The sequence below is a fragment of the Protopterus annectens genome, chromosome 14.part0 (genome assembly GCF_019279795.1).
Source record: "Protopterus annectens isolate FY-2018-M chromosome 14.part0, PAN1.0, whole genome shotgun sequence".
Classification (NCBI taxonomy): domain Eukaryota; kingdom Metazoa; phylum Chordata; order Ceratodontiformes; family Protopteridae; genus Protopterus; species Protopterus annectens.
In genome coordinates this window covers 145,245,762-145,265,163 of record NC_056748.1, presented here as the reverse complement: position 1 = coordinate 145,265,163, position 19,402 = coordinate 145,245,762, and the positions used below count along the sequence as shown (strand labels likewise).

The window sequence follows — 19,402 nt, the reverse complement described above, 5'->3', positions numbered from 1 at the left end:
TATATCCTTGATTCCTTGATATAGTAACATGTTTACAGGTGCTACTTTATATCCTTGATTCCTTGATATAGTAACATGTTTACAGGTGCTACTTTATATCCTTGATTCCTTGATATAGTAACATGTTTACAGGTGCTACTTTATATCCTTGATTCCTTGATATAGTAACATGTTTACAGGTGCTACTTTATATCCTTGATTCCTTGATATAGTAACGTGTTTACAGATGCTACTTTATATCCTTGCTTTCTCATTATTATTTTTTATTTCTGGTGCTTAGGCTATGTGTCATCCTATGGGGATGTGCATGTAGGTTCGTAGGTAAGTACTAGGCTATCTGCCCAAGGGCATTTATAAGCCTAGCCAGAATGTGTTGGCTTTCGCCACCCCCTTAGATTAGTTCTCTGTGCCTCTGTCCAGCAGACCCATCAGTTCCCTGCGCCACTGTCCAGCAGAGCCATTAGTTCCCTGCGCCACTGTCCAGCAGAGCCAGTGCAGTGATCCCCGGGGTAAATTTTCTGTTTCCCATCCACCTGTCAAGGTTTCTCTTGAAGGGTGTTAATGAGGGGCTCTGCCTGATGTATATTGGAATCCTGTTCCAAAGCATGGGGAGTCACTGGGATAGGAATCTATCCCTCCAGCATGTCCTATTTATTGTTGTGGTGAGGTTTATATCTCTAGAGCGTGTGGTTCTCTGGGATTTGTTTTTTTTTAGGTGGAGCATGTCCATCAATTCTGGGTTGGACATGGCCTTGTATGTCAGGCAGAGATCACCTCTGAGTAAGCGGTATGCAACTGAGTACAGCTGGAGTTTCTTGAGTCAGGCTGCATAGGGCATCTGTTTGAGGCCAGTAATCCTCTTGGTGAGGTACTTTTGTGGCCTTTCCCGCTGTTGCAGGTGTCTTTTAAGGTACATCCCAAATGGGGTGTTGTATTCTATGATGGGTCTAATGAGTGATGAGTAGAGAGGCACAATAACCTCTTTTGTTCTATATGTGAACCCTTTTGTAATTAGGTGGGCCACATAGAAGGATTTTCTAACCACCTTGGCAATATGATTATCAAAGGAGAGATTACTATCTGCTTGGGTCCCCAGATCCCTTATTACATTTCCTGTATTTAGGGACTACCACCTATGTGGTAGTTCGCGGGTATTTTGTTTTTTCCAAAGGGGATGAGTATGCACTTTTTGGCATTTAGCTTGAGGCCATGATTTGACACCAGGTATCCGTCTCAGTGAGACCCATCTGAAGGGTATCTGTATCAGCCGGAGAATCAATTATGGCCCCTAGTTTGCAGTCGTCTGCGAACTTTGTCAGCCATAGTCCTCCTATGCTTGCCTGTACCTCTGATAAGTATATAGCGAACAGGATGGGTCCTAGGACTGAGCCTTGGGGGATGCCATTTGTAACTGGTTTAGAGTCAGACGTAGAGCCTGCAACTCTCACCATGTGAGTTCTATCCATGAGCCAGTTGGCAACCCATCTCGTGGTGTAGGGGTTTATGTTCAAGCTGGTGAGCTTGTCTATAATACTAGAATGGGAATGGTGTCGAAAGCCTTTGCGAGGTCTAGGTAGGCTGTGTGGACCTCCTTTCCCTCATCTAATGCCTTGGTAACCATCTCAAAGAAGTCCACCAGGTTTAGGAGGCATGATCTGCCCTTAACAAAACCAAACTGGGTAGGGTCCAAGGTTTGGAGGTTCCCAATGTCTCTGTTAATGAGTTCCATGATGATGTGTTCCATAGCCTTGCAGACCAGGCTAGTCAGGCTTATAGGGCGATAGTTCCCGGGGGTCCGTTGTGGCTCCACCTTTGTGGAGCGGGATAACTGTTGCTGTGCACCACTCTATGGGTATATAGCCTGTAGAGAGGCTGAATTTGAACAGTGTGTTTAGGTGAGGGGTTAGTTCATTTTGGAGCTCTTGTAAGACACAGCCTGGGACCCTGTCCAGTCCCATTGAAGCTATGTTTTTGGCTTTGGATAGGGCTGTTTTAACCTGTGCATCAGTGATTGACGGGGCCCTACATTCTTCTGGTATGCTTATAGGCCCTTTAGGGGGTGAGAGGGGGGTGAAGTTTGCACTAAACCTGTCTGCCAGAATGATTGCAATATCAGCCGGTTCGTTTTGTTGACTTACTGCTCTTTCAGCAGCCTGCACACTTTGCTGTGTGTTTGTGGACTGTGATTCAGGTAGTGCTATACTTTTTCATGTATAGGCATGTCTGTGTGAGTACTGCTGCTAAAGGGTAGAAAGACCGTATGCATGGTTTCACAATTGTAATATTGCCTTGTGACGATTGTTTTTGCACAGTAATGCTGAACATTTACTCATTTTAAAATTTCCACTTTCTCGAGATGTAGCTATCATTTTTTGCACAAAGGTCTGTTCCCCCATCTGGTGCCCATCCTCAAAGAGTTCATCTCCTCATACTTTTATATGCTACATTGTTTCAGTTTCAAAAATAGTCTCTTTTCTACATTTGAAATATAGGAAACTGATTATTACATTTGTAACAGGCAGCTGCTACAGGTTATGCTGCACTACAGCACTACATTTTCAAGACAAATGTTCTTTCAACTTTTTCAGCTGTAGCAGACTGCAGTTTATGCTACACATGGAGTGCTACAGTGCTTCTGTTCTGACTAATACAATACCAGTATTTTACCAGTATGCCCTAAAGAATGATCTGCCAAACCAGCCCCCCTAACACTTTGAACTTGGGTGGCTGGCCACTTTGCCCCACAGTTGCTGTGCTTCTGTCCACTTTATCCTGTTCTGTCTTGGGTGAGCTGCAAACTATAACAACAAGTAGTGGGATAAGGCGGAGAATCACTCCTGGACAGGTCTGTGGTCACAGCATGCAAATACAAGTGTAAGCACACATGCATGCATGCAAACACGCAAACCACATACATCCATGGTTGTGTTTTCTCAGACACACACACACACACACACACACCTATGGACAGTTTACGAGAATTTCACAGTTTACTGTTCTGCACTTCTTTAGCTATAGGACAAAGCTAGACATGTTGGTGAAAACTGACATGGACATAAAATCTCCACACAGAATATACTCCCAGCCAACAACCAAACAGAATGAACTACTGTAAATCCACAAAATTAACTCTGTTTGTGGTTTAAAACGTGGGACGACTAAAAACAATGAGGAGGCTCAGTCTGTCACCCTTATGTGGCGTGTTTTTCTGTGCTGAGTATTGTGTTTTGTCAGTTGGTGATTGTTTTTACAGCAGTGGTCAGTGGTAATCACAGTGATTCCATAGACTAAATGTGACCATTATCTGGTGGTCTTGGCATGACTTGGTGATCTAGCCAGAGAGAGACTGGGCTCCAATTGAACTGTAGTGATGTTTTAGACGTTGTCATTACTTCCACTTTCAGAAACATTAATAGCTATAACTAGTCCCTGTTTAATTTCATTTTTTTTTTGTGAACTAACCTAATTTACATTTTTCTTAATGGCACAATGCCTTCAAGCAGGAAAGAACATTTTCTTTTTGTTTTTAATATCTGGTACATTATTATCACCTTTGTTGTATTGCTGTTAATATGTTGCTAAGGTGTAATTTTGAAAATAGAGTGATCACGTCGCTCTAATGCTCATGTTTCAAGCTTAATTTGCACACAAAGGTTTCAGAAAATAGCAACTGATGTAGTAATAGTAAGTGAAGGACACTGAGAACAGCAGAAAATTGTTAAATTACATGAAGCAGACAAGTGTCATACAGTCGTTCGGCTGTGAGCAGTTACCAAAAGTCGCATTTGTTCATAATTTATGAGGAGTAATGTTTGTGTCATTGTTACCGGAAGTCATCCGCTCTTGTGAAGTGTTGGTGACTTGATCATATGGTCTCAATACAATATCAGAAGGGCATTAAACAAAGGACAGTGCCAGCCTATTTAAGTAGCTAAAGAAGAAATCCCATAAATATCATAGACAAGTTGACATAAGTAAAAAATGACCTGCACATTGCATCACCAGTATTTCAACATCTACTGGCAGCTGTAGCATGATAGTGGTCGACTGCCAAGAAACTCCTAGATCGAGTAACTGATAAATTAGATGACAATCAGTATCCCATCAATTAGAAACATTTTTGTACTGCTCTGAATTCTTACAGGCATGCTATGCTTAGCCAGTTTTATTTTTAGCCTTGTGTAAGCGTATGCATAAACAAATGCTCTATGTCTGTTCATAAAGCTACTTACATTAGTACTCCTGTCCTTCTAATACATTTTAACCTTGGGCAAATGTAAGCATAAACAATTGCTCTGTATTTATTCATAAAGCTACTGACCCTCTCCTTTTTCTGCTGTATCACTGCTGTGCATCAGTTTATTGTCCTTAAGCCTGTAGTACACAGAAGGTCAGGGATCTCTTCAATCATGGAATAAAGTGACCATTTCAGGTAATACAGAATATGTAACAGTAAGGCTCTCTAATAACAAAACCAATAATAATTAGATGCATGACTAACTAGCTGCGTGATGTTCAAAGAGCCTGATTCCAAAAGGTTCGATCTCACAGTAAGTGACCACTTATACTGATAGGCTGAGCGTTCTCTTGGAGTCTGGCCCCTAGTGTAAGCCTGATTATAGACAGGCATTTGTAGTAGGTCACTAACACTGAGAACAGCATTTTTGGAATCTGGCCCAAGGTCTTGTATTGTTGCTTTAAGGGTTTATGTGTTTAAGTCTGTATGTGACAAAAGAAGGCCAAAGAAGCTGAAAACTCAGGTGTACAAAACAGTGCTGTGACCAGTACTACTGTATGGTACAGAAACCTGGGCAGTAAAGGCAGAGTGACTGAGGAAGCCCGAGGTGATGGAGGTGAAGGAATGATGACACCACAGCACAAGTCAAGGCAGTTCCAATTGCAGAGAAGGTCAAAGAGAACCGATTACAGTGGTTCAGGCACATGTGCAGGAAAGCAGAAGACTTGCTGAAAAAGACTTGGGAGAGACGAGGAAAAAGCGAGAGGAAGCAGCAATGTGCAGCAAAGAGATGGATGGATTGTGTGAGAAGACTTGTGACAGTCAGTGACAACTATTGAAGAATATAGGAATAGGCTTTGAATTGAAAAAGGTGGCGACATTGCACGTAACACCCTAGCCCCATGTAGAAAAAAGGGGAAAAGGGTGTTGATTATGATGATGATGGTGATGATGATGGTCTGCTTCACTGTGTGAGTAGGTCCCACTGACTCTTTGGTTAATGTGAGAGCAGTAGTGCTGCTTTCAGTTCACCAAAACTCTGGGGAACTCCTTGGCTCTCCATGGCAGACCATTTCATAGATCACTTTATATTTGAGTGTTTGTAGAAGTTCTCCTACATTTGCATACTGTTTTTTTTCTTTGTATTTGTGAACATTCATAGGGTTTTTGAACTTATTTCCAAGGATTCTTCATAGTGCAAGAGTTCAGCCTTTTGCTGTAAAGCAGTTATTACTGCATTTGAGCTCAAAAGTGGTTGGTTTTACATTAAGAAGGCTTTTTTTGCACTCTGGTGCAGGTAGAGGGCTGATTCAACACATCCAAGTTGGGAACTGCTGGTGGAAGACTTAATTTTTTGTATTTGATTGGCCTGAGGACTTAACTGTAAACGTCTTTCATCCTGCTGGAATAAAAGCCTCACGTTTGCACATCACGCAGACCTGCTTACCAGTGCCTTGTATATAAGCAAGCCTCTCCAGTTTAAAATCCTGTATAGGAAACGCTGTCCATAGTCTCCCACTGTTCATAGCTGCTTGAAGAGCTACCAGTTTGTGCAGAGGGGAGCACCAATGTAGGTAATCTAATAGTAACTATTAAAGACTCTCACTTAGACTTTTAAGTGACTCTCTCCTACTCCTTTCCATCTACTAAGGATCTGTTATAACAGACTGGTGCTTCCCTGTCATCTCTGCTTCTGGCCTGGTGGATACGGACATCCTGAGGCAGTGTAGTAACTACCCCATGTCCAATAACAAGCATTTAATTTTAGAAGAGACAAACACAGTGTGTGAGAGATTTAGATACACAATGCCATTGGAGGCAACGCTTTCACATACACATATGAAAAATGCAAGCCAGGTTGTCAGCATTACATCCAAAACACTCACTACCAGCACTAAGGAACAAACACACAGACCTACATATGTACAGGTACTCGCATGTAATCTAGCCAGTCCTCCAAGACCCCCTAAAAGCATCTCTCAGTGGCCCCACGCACACTCAAAAAAGACAGCACCTCATACAACTCTGAAAGTCATAGTAGCCCCACTTCCAGGCCCATAAAGCCGTACACCACACAGCCAAACATTGTAGTTATTGGGGGATCCATTGTAAGACATACAGATACCCCCCCCCCCTTACCAGGCTAAACAAGGAGAAGACCACAGTGATCTGTCTGGATCCAGGATCCTCCAGATCACGCATGCACTTGGTCTTTAAACCAGAAGTACCAGTATGACACGGTCATAGTCCATGTGGGTGTAAATGACCTAAGATGTACCTCACTGGACCATGTGAAGAGAGACATGATGGAGCTCTTTGAATGTGTTCCAAGCAGTATGAATCTAGCTTTGAGTAGCATTCTGCCTTCACCAATGATGATGCCACAGTACCAGCAAAAAATGACTTCAACAGTTGGCTTAATTTCTGGTGTCACAACAACAGGATCAAATATGTATCAGCCTGGGGAGACATGATTGACAAACCACAATGCTTTCACAAAGATGGTTTGCAGTTGTCAACACTTGGCTTCGAGATACTACCAAAAACTTTATCTTTCCCCAAAGTGGCTTTTTTAAGGTCATGCCAAGTTGTTTAAACCCACCAACATAATCAAAATCACTCGAGACTACATAAAGGTACTGCAGTTCAATGCTAGGAGTTTAAAAAACTGCACTCCCTGGAAGCACTCCTCACCCTGCAGACATATATGTAGTTACGGAAACATGGTTCAGAGCCATGGAGAGCACCCTGGCTATCAAAGGCTACAACGCCTTTCATACCTTTTGATCTCCCTCAGCTCAGGATAAAACAAAGGGAGGTGGTGTCTCAGTGTTCATAAAGGACAAGTACACTGCTAGACTGGTCCAACAACATGACTCACTTGAGATGCTCTATGCCCAATTAACTATAACTGTGACCCCATATCATATCCTTGGTAGTTACAGATCCCCTAACATGTCTAAAAAAACACACTTCCTACTTAAACCTACTGGAATCTGTTAGCAGTCAGCCTAACACCATAGTTATGGGTGATTTCAACTACCCTTCCATAAACTGCTAGACTTATATGACCCATAATTCACTTGCTCAGACGTTTTTGGACTTCATTAGTGCAAACACTCTGGACTATCTAGTGAGCTCCCCAGCTGGAGGTACAGATATCCTAGACCTGGTACTCATGAACATGGGGGCCTGCTGCTCGCTCCTGTGCATTAACTCCTCCCTGGTAAGATTTGACTTCAAAATGATCTCCTTTAGTATTAAAACCAACACAGAACCCCCATCAAACTCCAAACCTGTTAAGAACTTCGCTAAGGCCAGTTACCTCAAACTAAGTGACAGCTTATTAAACTTCCAAGCCCCTCTGAACCCAGATGACACTGAGGGCTACTCTGAGCTGTACACAAAAGCCCTGTACAACCACATATATAGCTGCAAAGTGGAAGCAGTACCTGTCCGAGTCAAACCTATGATTACTGACAAAAATAAACCATCCTGGTGGACTCCTTGCATAAATAGGCTATTCAACAAAAGGAGAAGTATCCTCTCCAAAGCCAAGAAGGAGCAGAAAAAACAGTGCCAAAAGACACTCACCAGTCTAAACAATCAAATTGAGAGAGCTAGTCAGATCTGCCAAAGCAAACAATGCGGCAAAGATAGCCTCTCAGGTGAAAGATAACCTTAAGGCTTTTTTTTAAATTATCTCGTAACCTCAGGGGAAGCACTCAGCAATGTGCCAAGTTAATACTGGATGGCAATGATTTACACTGAGCCTGAAACTGTAGCAAACCAGCTGGCCAACAAGTTCAGTTCATACTTCACCCCCTCATCACATTCTACCACACCCAAAGAAATACCCGCAACCATCCACTACCAGTGATTATGAGGGAACAAGTCCTTACTGCACTCTCTAAAGCCAAAAACACAGCCTGCGTGGGTCCCAACAACATTCCAGGATGCTTCTTAAATAGCTTAAAATGGAATATATTAGGGCCACTAGAAACCCTCTTTAATCACAGCCCCTGGATGGGCTTTGTCCCAGAGGAATGGAGGACTCCAACAGTTGTCTTGCTGCAAAGGGTGGCCCATCAACTGACCCAAGGAACTACATACCCATAAGCCTGACCAGTCTTATCTGCAAGACCATGGAGAGAATTATCATGGACCTGATTAATAATGATATAGGAACTCTCCAAACACTAGACTAGTCCCAATTTGGCTTTGTCAAAGGGAGGTCTTGCCTGCTCAGTCTGGTGGACTTCTTCGAGAAAATCACCAGGGCCATGGAAGAGGGTAAAATGGTACACGCTGCTTATCTAGATTTGGCTAAAGCTTTCAACACAATCCCCCATTCAGAAATTGTAGATAAATTTACTGAGGTAGGCTTTAAACCCCTATATCATCAGATGAATAGCCAACTGGCTCACTGACAGGGCACATGTTGTCTGCATAGGTGAATCCACTTCCTGTAGGAAACATGTTACTAGTGGTGTCCCACAGGATTCAGTGTTGAGACCCCTCCTGTTTGGTATATACTTTTCTGAAGTGAAGGCCAATACTGGCGGCCTCTGGCTCACCAAGGAAAATGCAATACACAAGTTGTTAAAGTACAGTACAAAAGAAAGAAAGGAACTGTTACATGCTAGTACTGTAAAATAAGCATAGAATAATTATACAGTGTAAAATAACATTATGTGAAAAGTGCAACACAGTTGTAGGGTGTTACATTCATACGTTTAATACAATAAATGACAAGATAATTGAGTACAGAACACAGAAAGGAGCAGATTGTAGGCTTGCATAATAAGATCAAAATGGGAGGCTACCCTGGGTCTGAACAACTGCATATCCAGGACCTGGTTAAATGGGCCTGGAGGAGTTTTTTGAAGTTGTTTTTGTTTTCAGTGGACCTAATATCTGGGGGGATAGAATTCCATGCTTTTGCAGCAGTAGTTGAGCAGAGGGAGCCCCCAGAGCTATTGCTGCTTTTGGTTATGTCAACTAGTCCTTTTTTGGTGGATCTTAGTAGGCGGTTGTTGGAACAGATATATTCAGTAGGCCATGTAGTGAAGGAATGTTATTGGAATTATATAGGATTTGATGGGCTATTGTAAGTTGGTTATAGGTAAGCAGGTTAGGTGACTCTAGCCAGGATAATTGCTTGATTGCTAGGCAGTGATGTCTCATGCAGGGTGAGTCAGTTGCAAACTTCGCTATTTTACTGTATCAAGTATATAGTTTATGTAAGTCTGTTTTGTTTAGGTTGATGAGTATGGGGGAGGCATAGAGAAGAGTGGAGACTAGGTGGGATCTTGCGATGGTAGCTTTACTATTGTTGGTGAGGTGTTTTCTGCATCTATGTAGGACTTGGAGTTTTTTATGGACTTACTTTTTTATTGTCTGTGCAGTATGCATATCAAATTTCATGTTGTGATCTATGATAACTCTTAGTACTTTGGTGTTTTGGACAGATGTGATGGGGGGGGTGTTAGCTTAATATATTGTGAATGGCTATATGGGGTCTGGGGCTCTTATGGGATGGAATATCTCTTTACCAACACCACAGAGAAGTCAAATATTAATGCAGTTGAGTTTGCCATTGTGTAAGCTTTAAGATGAAATATTTTAAAATATTGTACATAGCATGGTTTTGGAATTATTGATGCAAATGAAAACAAGCAATATTTGACTCCTAGATGTGTCAGTAGAAGGTAACTGCAGATGCACTTGGAGGTAGTTTGTTACTAAAACAGTGAAATCCATATTAATGTTTAATGTAATAGTCGAAAAATAAGGATGGAGACTGTTTTGCTGAGTGTTCACAATGTCAAACATTCGGAAAGCCAGAAGTGACATTTCCTGAAACAATCTTCTGCACAAAAGCTGGTCATTTGTCACAAATGTTTTTTGCTGTTTTGCTGCCCCCCCATTTGGGGGGTCTGTGCCCCCCCCCGCTAATTATATATTCTAACTCCGAGATCACACTAAAGTAAAGGAAATGGTAATTTTCCCAATCCCCACTGTAGTGTGATCCAATTGAAAACAGCGATGCTCAAAACCAGGAACGCAAGCTACATGTCACCATTTCGGAGGCAGTGGGATTTCCACTCGCAGTTTTAAGCTTTTGCACCTTTACTATCGATCTTATGAATGATGAGGTAAGTTTCAAACTTTTGATAGTAAACATCTGGAGACATCACTTGGGTATAATGTTAAATTCACATGATTTCAACAATGATATAGAAAAATATGCAGTTATGTTTTCATTTTTAACAACCGTCATTTACTCAACTATTATTTTTTTTTTTGTTCCGTTCCTGCATTCCCTTAAACCTCACTCCTCTTGCTGAACATCATTCTGCATGTTTTATTTCCACAAATTCCATTTATTTCTAGATAAGTTGCTGTTTCCCTCTTTTAAAGATTCCACCTTAAATTCTTTTATCTCCTTTACAATAGTCAATACTTAAGTTGTAGCTGATTTAGATTCTGATTTGCATGTTCTAGTAATTATTAATATTTATGTATTTTGCATCCAATAGCATTAAACTTAGTATGACATTAATATATCTGGCCAACTTAGATCATATGTCCCAGCTCGAAAGAATTGTTTCCTTAGTTACAATCATTTGGTCCCCCAGCATTTCAGACAAAGTACTACAGGAATTTTTTTAAATTTGCCAACTGGTTATACTTCCAGAGTTGTTGTATACAGACGATGTGGCATTACAGGCAGACTCTGGTTAAAATTTCAGCAGAGCAGAGGGGAATGGAATGCAAAACTGAAGACACATGGGATGAAGCTGACTACAGAAAAGATGTATGTTATGGCAGCAAATGGGGAAAATCAGAAGAAGATGAGAACCAAGACAGATGGGAAAATATTGGAACAGGTTTGGAAGGGGTGGTTGAGGTGAAGGGAATTCTGAACTAGGAGGTCAAAGCTAGAATCAGAGGAGTTGCACCAAGCTGACTCAGAGTGTCAGGGTTAGTGTATGGTAGAAAAATGAAGCTGAAAAGTAAGGTGCATGAAATAGTTGTATGGCCGGTACTACTGTATGGTACAGAAACATGGGAGCAGATGAGGAAGCTAGAGGTGATGGAGATGACTTGCCTGAGATGGATGGTAGGATGCACACTGTGGGACAGCTGAAAAAATAAGGACATCACAGCAGAAGCCAAACAAGCTCTAATTGCAGAGAAGGTCAGAGAGAGAGATTACAGTGATTTGGGCATGTGCAGAAAAGCAGTAGACGATCTGGTAAAGAAGATTTGGGACAGACAGGAAGAAAGCAACAGGAAACAAGGATGTCCAGAAAGAGGTGGCTTGATGATGTTTGAGAAGAACTGCATCAGGCAGGCATGACTGTCAAAGAAACTCTCATTGAATCAAGAGAGCTGGTGACAGTTAACACAACACCCCAACTCCATGTAGAAAATGGAAAACGGTGGTTGGCAGTGATGAACTCATTACATTCCCAAAGACGTGCCCCCAGTTTCCTCATTTAAAGGTTATGCCTCAGGCAGTTGCTGCCTACGAGAGGTAAAATTGTAAAGTCTGCTTGGGGTATGAAAATACACAGGGAAACACTTCCTGCAGAAATCCTAAACCTTGTGGACTTTGTTGCATAACAACATGTGGATTTTTATGCTTCCTGGTTGCTTGTGATATGGGTCCCGCAGACACATGTGCGCGCACACACACACACACACACACACACACACACACACACACACACACACACACACACACACACACACACACACACACACACACACATTAGTTCTGTTTTGTCAAGAGCAGGTTTGTTGAGAAGGAAGGGCAGGTTGTTGAAACTGCTGAAAGCAGCAGGCTGCACCTTCATGGAACGGCTTTGCCCCCTTCCTTTGCTTAAATATACACTACAAGACTACACCATTTTAGGTAAGGGGAAATGATGTACTTGATAAAGTTACTCTTGTTCAGATGGACTGCTCCAAATATATAATGTATTTATGTCGTGTGTGTGTGTGTGTATATATATATATATATATATATATATATATATATATAGAGAGAGAGACAGATAGATATATATGTGTGTGTGTGTGTGTGTGTGTGTGTGTGTGTGTGTGTGTGTGTATATATATATATATATTGTGCCAGCATGCACACACACTCAAAGAAATGTATGCATTATTGCTGTGTATTTTGCATATTTAGACCAGGATAAAATGAAAAGGAGTCTTGTTGATGTCTGCTGGTATACTTATTGGGAGAGGAATAGATATCCTTTGCATAATGCAAACATTGCATGACAGTAAAAGAGACAGCAGAGAGGAAAATGCAGCTGTGTGGCTGCAGATGATAGATGATGAAATAACATCTGAGAATGTCTGTCTTAAAACTGTGTGAGGAAACAGCTTTGGTACTACAGTTGATTAAAGCACTAGTTACCACCTGCCACAGATTTGATTTTAATTTCCCGTAAATCTTGCAATTTTTATCCAGGGAGCAGATTTTGAAGATTACAGCTGCTTTAGGATAAAGGATTTCTTATTCCTGAGTCAAGTGAAGACCTTGCCACATAGGTCATACCCAGGTTATGTTTGTTGATTGTGTTTTCCCAATGTGGCCCAGTGTGTCATGTATATATATATTCATTCTTTTTTTATTGTGTCATATTTTCAAATTGAATCTATTAGCTACTGTTAATATCACTTTCTGTTGCACATTACTAAATAATTTACTTTTAAGTTGTTACTGTTGACATTAATTGTCTGGCATGTAAATCAGAAAAACTTTATTCTGTCCTTCATTTTTTGGTGGAAATATATTTCATATGATGACTGGTACTGAGAATTATGGACATGCTTTGAAACATGTTTGTATGTAAACTTAGAAACATACTGTAAGTGGGAATTCAGTGGAAGATTCAAACAAAAAAACATTAATTAAATTTCAGTTTTCCTTTTGTTGTGGGATCGATCTGAGATGTACATGTCTTAGCAGTAGAATGATCATTTTGAAAGTTGTGATTATATTTTTACTACCTTGGGTTGATCTGCATAACTTTTTAATACTGTGGTCATTTGAATGCCAAGGAGAAAGCTGGACCCAAAAGCCAAGTCACTCTGAATTCTTTGTGAAGTGCATAAAGGTTATACACTAATCCTACAAAGATGTTACCAAAAATTCTGTAGTACCTAAACAGGTTCTGTCAAGAGGTACCAAACCTGCACATAACTCTCTTGTTAGGTCTCGCATACATTGCAGAACTTCTAAACCAAATGCACTATGGTCTTGTGGGGTCAAAGGCTGCCCTAAGTAAGTATCCCTACTACTGTGTTTTGTGTTCCTAAGGTTAATAAGCATGTCTCACTGTCTTTGAGAAAACAGTAACACTACCCTACAGTCTACCTTTGTTGAAGGAATTACACCTTTGTCTTTGAGAAAGCATAACCCACTGCCTTCCTCAGCTGATACCATGATTTCATCCCTATTCTGAAATGACCCCTTAGCTCTCCAGCCTTACCTTCTCATGCATACAGACCTTCCTGGTAAGCCAGTGCATTGTGACACTTTCAGGTCAGGTATTTTATTAGTAAACACCAAAACCTTTAACCATCCTTGTATACTCAGCCCATACCTGTTTATTTGGTAAAATGAAGGGGATCCATTACTTGTCAGCCTGGGATGATATGGTTGATAGACCACAATGCTTTGCCAGAGATGGTCTCCACCTGTCACTTCTGGGCTTTCAGCTACTGGTTAAGGCTTTTGCCTCCCCTTAGTGCCTTTTTTAGGCAATGTCACAAAAACAAAATTTAAAACGAAAAAATATCCTCAAAAAACAACCTTCAGGTCATGCTGCTAAATGCTAGGAGTCTGAATCTGAAACTGCACTCACTGGAAGCACTCCTTGCCTTGGAAGATGCAGACATCTGTGCAATCACAGAGACCTGGTTCAGGGCTGAGGAGAGTATCCTGGCCATACTGGGGTATAATGCCTTCCACACGTTCAGACCACAAAGCAAACACGCAAAATTTAAAGGAGGTGAAATATCAGTATTCATCAAAGATAAATACACCTCCAGACTGCTTAAACAGAATGATTCCCTAGAGTTACTCCATGTGCAAATAACTACAAGAAAGACCCCTCTCCAAGTTATCACCAGCTGTAGATCCCCCTTCATGAACCATGATATCCACACTGCCTACTTTGATCTACTTGAATCGCTCAAAATGCAACCAAACACCCTGGTTATGGGTGACTTTAACTATCCATCCATAGATTGGGTAAATTATACTTGTACAAACATACTTGTCTAAACATTCTTGGACTTTGTTAACTCAAATGCCTTGGAGCAGATAGTTGACACCCCTACAAGGAGCCCAAGCATTCTAGATTTGGTACTCACCAACACGGCAGAAAGGTGCACCACCACAAGTATGCTGCCCTCCCTGTAGAAAGGTGCATCACCACAAGTATGCTGCCCTCCCTGCTGAAGTCTGATCATAAATCAGTCATTTTTGAAGTAACAATAGCATCAGATCCCCCCCCCCCCCAGGAGAAATTAGGTTAAAAAAGTCTCCAAAACCAACTAAAGCCTCTTAGGAGAAGGCATTTAATAGCTTCACAGCTGCTGCCCCCACTGATGGCAAGGACACCTATACTGGGATATACACCAATGCATTGTATAAACAGCTATACAATTGTATTGACTCAGCCATTCCTGATAGGACCAGGGCAATATCCTCAAGAAACAACAAGCCTGCCTAGTGGACATCTGCCATAAATGGGTTATAATAAGAAATTGCTGTCTAAGAGCAAGAATGAAAGATCTCAGAATTGCAAGCACACCCTTCTCAGCTTGCACAAGGAAATAATTCATCTTGTAAAGTTCTTTAAAGCTAACTTCTAATCTAGATTAGCATCCCTAGCTAAGGATAACCATAAGTCATTCTTTAGTTGCATCTGAAACCTTAAAGGAAAAGCCCAGATTTGTGCTAAACTGGTATTGAATGGTACCATATATACTGAACCAGTGGAAATAGCCAACCTGCTAGGGAACAGGTTCAGTAAAAAACTTCTTCCACCTGTCCCTGCCTCTCATACCCCAAAACATTCCTACCACCTGTTCTCCACCTAGTATCGCTAAAGAGCAGATCTTAACCACTCATTCCAAGGCCAGAGACATAGCCTCTATGGGACCTGATAATATTCCAGGCTGCTTTCTCAATGGTTTAACACAGGAGTTAGCAACACCATTGGGTACTCTCTTCATCCGCATCCTAAGCACTAATTTTGTCCCTGCTGAACAGAAAACGGCTACCGTCATCCCCTTGCACAAGGGGGGGGGGTACATCCACCTGCTATGGGAACTATAGACCCTTTAGCCTAACCAGCCTTATCTGCAAGGCCATGGAGAGAATCATCATGCCCCTTATAACAAGTATATAGGAGACCTTCAAACACTTGACCTGACCCAGTCTGGTTTTGTTAAAGGGAGAGCCTGCCTGTTGAACCTGGTGAACTTCTTCGAGATTGTCACCAAAGCCCTGGATGAAGACAAATTTGTGCATCTGGCTAACCTAGACTTGGCCAAAGCCCTTGACACAATCCCCACTCAGGCATCATTAAAAAACTCACCCAACTGGGAATCAACCCGTATACGGGGGGGGGGGGTTGCAAACTGTTTGACCAACAGAGCACATAAAGTCAAAATAGGGGACTCCACCTCCAACAGCAGACCTGTCACCAGTGTTGTTCCACAGGGATTGGTGATGGGGCCCTTATTGTTTGAAATCTACTTCTCAGAAGTACAGGCAAAAACAAAATGTCTGTGGCTAACAAAGTTTGATGATGACTGCAAACTGGGAGTGGTCATAGAGTCCCCAAATGATTTCACCATTATACAAGAAAGACTTGTGCAAACCAATGATTGGTGCCAAAGTCAAGGTCTTAAAAATGAATGCAAAAAAATGCATTATCATGCCCTTTGGCAAAGGCAATGTCCCTGCATGTAGAATAACAGATCTATTGTACCTTAAAGAAGCATTTCTAAGACCTGAACGTGCATATAAATAGCAAGCATGTGCTAGCTTCAGTGCCATTTTGTGAGTATAGGCAGAGTGTGCACATCTATGTATGGGACAGCTAGTTTGTATATATGTTAGTTATTTTGCTTCATTTTAATGTGTTTGTACACAATAAAGCTTCTTGAACAGAACCTGCAATGTTCATCTACTTCATCCTGACTAGATGAGCGACACTGCAGATTAAACGCCCTAAGTTCTAAGTCAGTGGTGAGAGATTTGACCACACAGGTTGACAGCAATCTTACTTTTGATCACCATGTCTCCATGGTGGTAAAGAAAGCCTTTCAGAACAAAAGAGGCTATAACCCCCATGTACACTTCTGTCATCAGGCCAGTAAGAGTACAATGCTCCCTTTGGTCTGTACTTATACAGGCACCTACATCAACTGGAGAGACCTCAAAGGTTACTCACACAGAAAATTCAGGGTCTTCAGTGCATGTCTTAAGTGGACAGACTGAAATCACTGTTACTGTGCTCTGTATCGTATAGACCTGTGCCTTGTGTACAGAGAAACCTTTGATCCTGCCTCAGTGGAAATGCTGCACATTCATAAGTCAAATGGTACACAATTCACTCACTCTAGGGACTTTAATCTAGCATGTGACATCAACAGGACTTGCTGGAGTGACAGATATGTCACACAGAGGTTGACTCTCCTGTGGAAAAAACTTCCAATACAGATTAAGTAGAGTCCCTTGTTAATCGTTTTTAAGTGTAACTTGGACGTTTGGATGGGAAACCACAAATTCACCGCAGGGGGTTCTCCTGTGTCCCTCTTGGATAGGAGGAGTCCGTGCTAATTTAGATCTATAGCATAAAAACACTGGAAGTAACAGACCAAGGCTGCAAAATAAAAGAATACAAAAATTTATTTCCACAATAAACAAACAGTGAGCGCTTTCGTGGACCAAGCCACTTCATCAGACAATGATTATAACTTAAAAACTTCTTTTATACCAGTTCATGACAATTAAGCAAGTGCAAAAATCTCAACCTACATTTAAAGCAACAGAGCAAACAGCCATAAGAATTGCAGTAACATATTACAAACACAGTATCACTGCACCCTCAAATGGATATGTGCTTGGTTATGGAAGTAAAACTGCCTCATTGAAGGATAATTCTTGGTCTACTTTTTTTGTATTGCTGGGATAAAGAGTTTTGAAGCTTAATCCAGTAGGGGGCTTGGGGGATGGTTTGTTTATCTCAGTTTTAGTCATTTTACCTTTGCAGCTTTATAGTTTGATGGTTGTTGGGTGGCACAGTAGATAGTGTTATTACCTCCCAGCAAGAGGTTCCCCGGTTCGATTCTTGGCTGGGGTGCCTTCTGTATCGAGTCTGAATGTTCTCCCTGTGTTTGTATGGGTTTCCTTCCACATTCCAAAGACACGCAGTAGGTGGATTAGACACACTAAATTGGCCATAGGTGTGAGTGTGCAAATCAGTGTGTGCTATGGAAGAACTGCCATGGCAGGGCTAGCCACCTAGCGGTGTAAACCTTGGCTCTAGATAATTGTCACTGTTGAAATGACACCCCGACCCCATGTGCAAAAATAGGAAAAAGGGGTGATGGATGGATGGCTTATTGCTGTTGTTAATGTTGCATTACTTGTCAATAAAGTTTCCAATTTTCTGATAAAAATGGAGATGTGCTGCTCTAAATAAAATGAGAAAAAAAATGAACATCCTTAATTTGGCCCAGGGTGATGCCAGATTTATTATAGCACCCAAAGCATTTTTCAGTAACCCATTTGATGTTGCTTCTGTACATTGCTATTTTGGGCCTGTGTAACCTTTCCCAGTGCTCTCTTCGGGCACAGCATCCTAGCATGCTTCTGCCTTCACCCACTCTGGCAACAGGTTGGAAAACGTGTCTGAGCTCAGCATTACAGAGGTTCTACGGGGTCATAATGAAATGCATAGCAATGAGAACATTATATCCTGTAAGGAAAACAGTCAAAATGGTCCTGGGGCCATTGGAAACCCCTAGGACAGAAAAGGTAGCCATTTTTTTTTAGCAGCATACCACATAGAATATGTGACCAAAGGGTGTTCATTTTCTGAAATAAACGTGCAGCTTACATACGTGTGTGTGTATGTATACACACACACACACACACACACACACACACATACATACAATTTAACAAACCGTTATGTATTTTACCTTCACGTTACTAAATGTCAATGTGTTTGTAACAAGCTTCAAAGTTATTTAAAACTGTAATATCTTTTTTTTTTCAGGTTGACAGAATCCTCTGGATACCTAACAGATGGACCAATAAATTATAAATACAAAACAAAATGCACATGGCTAATAGAGGGATTGTAAGTATAAGTTTTTATGATTTTTTTTAATGTGTGTTGATGGTCTGTTATAAATTGGCAATGAATAAAAATAACCATAAGATTCTGTTAGGTTTGCATGGCTTTTTATATTAATTTTGCAGACACATGACATACAGACAGTTTTCTTTCAGCTGATAATATTGGGAGATTTTCTGGCAAGTCTTTTAGGATATTTTTTTACACATTACTAGTTACTTAGGTCACTTCCTTCCCTTCTTCTGTTCCTGCAATTAACACCCATATTACACATCTCTGATTGCATTAACAGTTTAGTTAAAGAGATCTTTGCTAGACTTTATGTGGGTATAACAAATCTCTCAGAACTGGTATGCTTAAAGAGTGGTGATCGAAAGATAAAGACAGAGCAACGTAGGTAGACAGAGGAAGAAAGTGACGAGGTTAAGTTGTATGAGCAGCTGCATTTTCCTAGAGTCTCAAAATAAGCTGTTTTATTTGTGAACAGAAAATGGGTAAGAGGAACGATCTTTAAGAAAAGAAGGGAAAGTACGCACAGTTTGGGACCAAGGACCAAAAAAGCATGGTCTGTGCATGAAGCTTAATCTGGAGGTTGGAGGAGAGGACACGAGTAATTAACATGTCTGAGGCTGTATATTAGTGCATTTCTGAGTTACATTTACAAAGGAAAAACTGTTGAGTAGGGAATTCAGACTGAAATGCCTGTATTAGATGTTAAATATAGCAAGCAAGAAGAGGTGAAGAGGTACTGGGAATA

General features: G+C 41.1%; 1 protein-coding gene across 1 annotated transcript in view; it reads left to right on the top strand.

Moving 5' to 3' along the window:
• The window catches only part of ATRNL1 (attractin like 1), a gene marked incomplete in the record, with an annotated part of 6,064,901 nt that overhangs the window by 635,958 nt on the left and 5,409,541 nt on the right, over positions 1-19,402 (top strand). Inside the window, 1 exon segment of the mRNA XM_044055896.1 lies at positions 18,565-18,648. Within this exon segment, the coding sequence (XP_043911831.1) occupies positions 18,565-18,648 (84 nt within the window).